Here is a 2,243-nt window from a genome sequence, read left to right as displayed (position 1 = left end):
TTTTAATTAAATATTAAAAACTAAATTTTGTGACGATTTCAATGAAACAGCCGTTAAATTTTAACGATAATCAAATAATTTTAAAAAAAATTAAAATAAAATTTTGTGGCGATTCGGAAACCGCTGCTATATTTTTTAATTAAATATTAAAAACTAAATTTTGTGACGGTTTCCCTAAAATCGCCGTTAAATTTTAAGGATAATCAAATAATTTGTAAGAAAATTAAAATAAAATTTTGCAGCGGTTTGGAAACCGCCGCTATATTTTTTTAATTAAATATTAAAAACTAAATTAAATTAAATAAAATATAATTTTGATATATTGCGGCGGTCATCAACCGCCGCAATATTTTTTAATTAAATAATTAAAAACTATATTTAATTGCGGCGGTTTCAAGGAAACCGCCGTAAAACTTAAAGAGGTGGCATTCTATGGATAGTAATAAAGATGGCTTGATGAGGCACCCGAGAGACTCTGAGGCGTGGAAGAGATTCGATGAAACACACCTTTAATTCGCATCAGATCCACGGAATGTTAGGCTTGGGTTAGCTAGTGATGGCTTCAATCCTTTCGGAACTTTGAGTACCAACTATAGCATTTGGCCTGTGATTCTTATACCGTACAACTTACCCCCTTGGATGTGTATGAAGCAGACTTCCTTCATCTTTTCAATGATAATTTCGGGAAAGCAAATGCCAGGGAATGATATCGATGTTTACTTACAACCCTTGATTAAAGACTTGAAGGATTTATGGGATGGTGGTGTGGAAACATTCGACGCTTCACTCAATGAAATGTTTAATATGCGCGCTGCATTGATGTGGACAATTGGTGATTTTCCTGGGCTTGGTAATTTATCTGGGTGGAACACACACACTAGTTCAGCTTGTCCAACTTGCAATTTTGACTCTGTTGCCCATCGTCTATCTCATAGTAGAAAGTGGAGTTTTATGGGTCATCGCCGATTTTTAGAGCCAAATCACATATTCGGGTTTAACCGTGTTCACTTTGATGGTAATACAGAGTTTAGGAATCCACCAGTGGCACTATCAGGTTCAGAGATATTCAAGCAGTTGGAAAATGTTCATGTTACATTTGGGAAAGGGATGGAGGTTGAAGATAACAAAAAAAGAACTCACCGAAAAAATATTGTAGAAAGTGGTTGTCAACAATGGAGAAAGAAAAGTATATTTTTCCAACTTCCTTATTAGGAGTACAACTTGTTGCGCCATAACCTTGATGTTATGCACATTGAGAAGAATGTGTGTGATAATGTCTTGTACACCATTCTCAATGAAAGTGGAAAAACAAAAGATAACCTCAATGCTCGAAAAGACTTGAAAGAGATGGGCATAAGAAGTGATCTTTGGCCAAATGAAAATGGACAGTATCGACCTGCTTTATTTACAATGTCAAATGCCCAAAAAGATGTATTCCTTACAACTTTAAAGAATGTTTTAGTGCCTGATGGTTACTCAAGTAACATTGCTAGGTGTATTGATCTAAAGCGTCGGAAGATATTTGGTTTGAAAAGTCATGATTCACATATTCTTATGGAGCAACTGCTACCAATATCAATTAGAAATGTGTTGCCTAACCAAGTGTCTGCCATTTTAGTTGATTTGTGCTCAATATTTAGGCAAATATGTGGCAAGGTGTTGAATCCTCTAGACTTTGACAAGCTCCAACGTCGAGTCATTCTCACACAATGCCATATGGAAATGCTTTTTCCGCCTGGGTTCTTTACAATCATGGTTCATTTGGTTATGCATCTAGTGAATGAACTGAAGCTTGGAGGCCCAGTACATTATTGATGGATGTATCCTATAGAAAGGTAAATATTCTATATATCGTAATTGTTATTTGCCATTGGATTTGCAGGTATATATGTATAACACTATTTTCTAATTGTGTTTTTTACTTTAGATACTTGGGACATTTGAAGTCCTATGTACGTAACAGGGCACAACCAGAAGGTTCCATTGCTGAAAGTTACTTGGCTGAAGAATGTTTGACCTTTTGTTCAAGATACTTGGAGGGCATTGAGACAAGATTCAACCAGCTTGGACGTGTTGATGATCAAACGACAAACAATGAATCATCTCGAGTTTCAATGTTTTTTATTGAAATAGGGAGATCAGTTGGGAGTACTTCATATTTCAACCTTACTCATATTGAGAAACAACAAGCACACAAATATGTGTTGATGAATTCAAAACTAGTCGATCGATTTGTGAAGTGA

At 35.4% G+C, this 2,243-nt stretch overlaps 1 protein-coding gene across 1 annotated transcript; it reads left to right on the top strand.

Moving 5' to 3' along the window:
- Positions 1 to 693: 693 nt before the first annotated feature.
- On the top strand, positions 694 to 2,243 carry LOC127802149 (uncharacterized). The gene is made up of 3 exons (XM_052337847.1): positions 694 to 1,113; positions 1,213 to 1,739; positions 1,928 to 2,243. The coding sequence occupies exons 1-3, from the start codon at positions 694 to 696 to the stop codon at positions 2,241 to 2,243; spliced, it is 1,263 nt and encodes a 420-aa protein (XP_052193807.1).

Source organism: Diospyros lotus, chromosome 5, assembly GCF_014633365.1.
Source record: "Diospyros lotus cultivar Yz01 chromosome 5, ASM1463336v1, whole genome shotgun sequence".
Lineage (NCBI taxonomy): Eukaryota > Viridiplantae > Streptophyta > Magnoliopsida > Ericales > Ebenaceae > Diospyros > Diospyros lotus.
The sequence above is the reverse complement of the archived record's forward strand: the minus strand, read 5'-3'. Positions and strand labels throughout refer to the sequence as shown.

Coding starts and splice junctions, on each gene's coding strand:
- LOC127802149 (XM_052337847.1), top strand. CDS start 694: ATGCCAGGGAATGATATCGATGTTTACTTACAACCCTTGATTAAAGAC. Junction 1,114..1,212: donor CATTTGGGAAAGGGATGGAG/GTTGAAGATAAC, acceptor CTTCCTTATTAG/GAGTACAACTTGTTGCGCCA. Junction 1,740..1,927: donor GAAATGCTTTTTCCGCCTGG/GTTCTTTACAAT, acceptor TTTTTACTTTAG/ATACTTGGGACATTTGAAGT.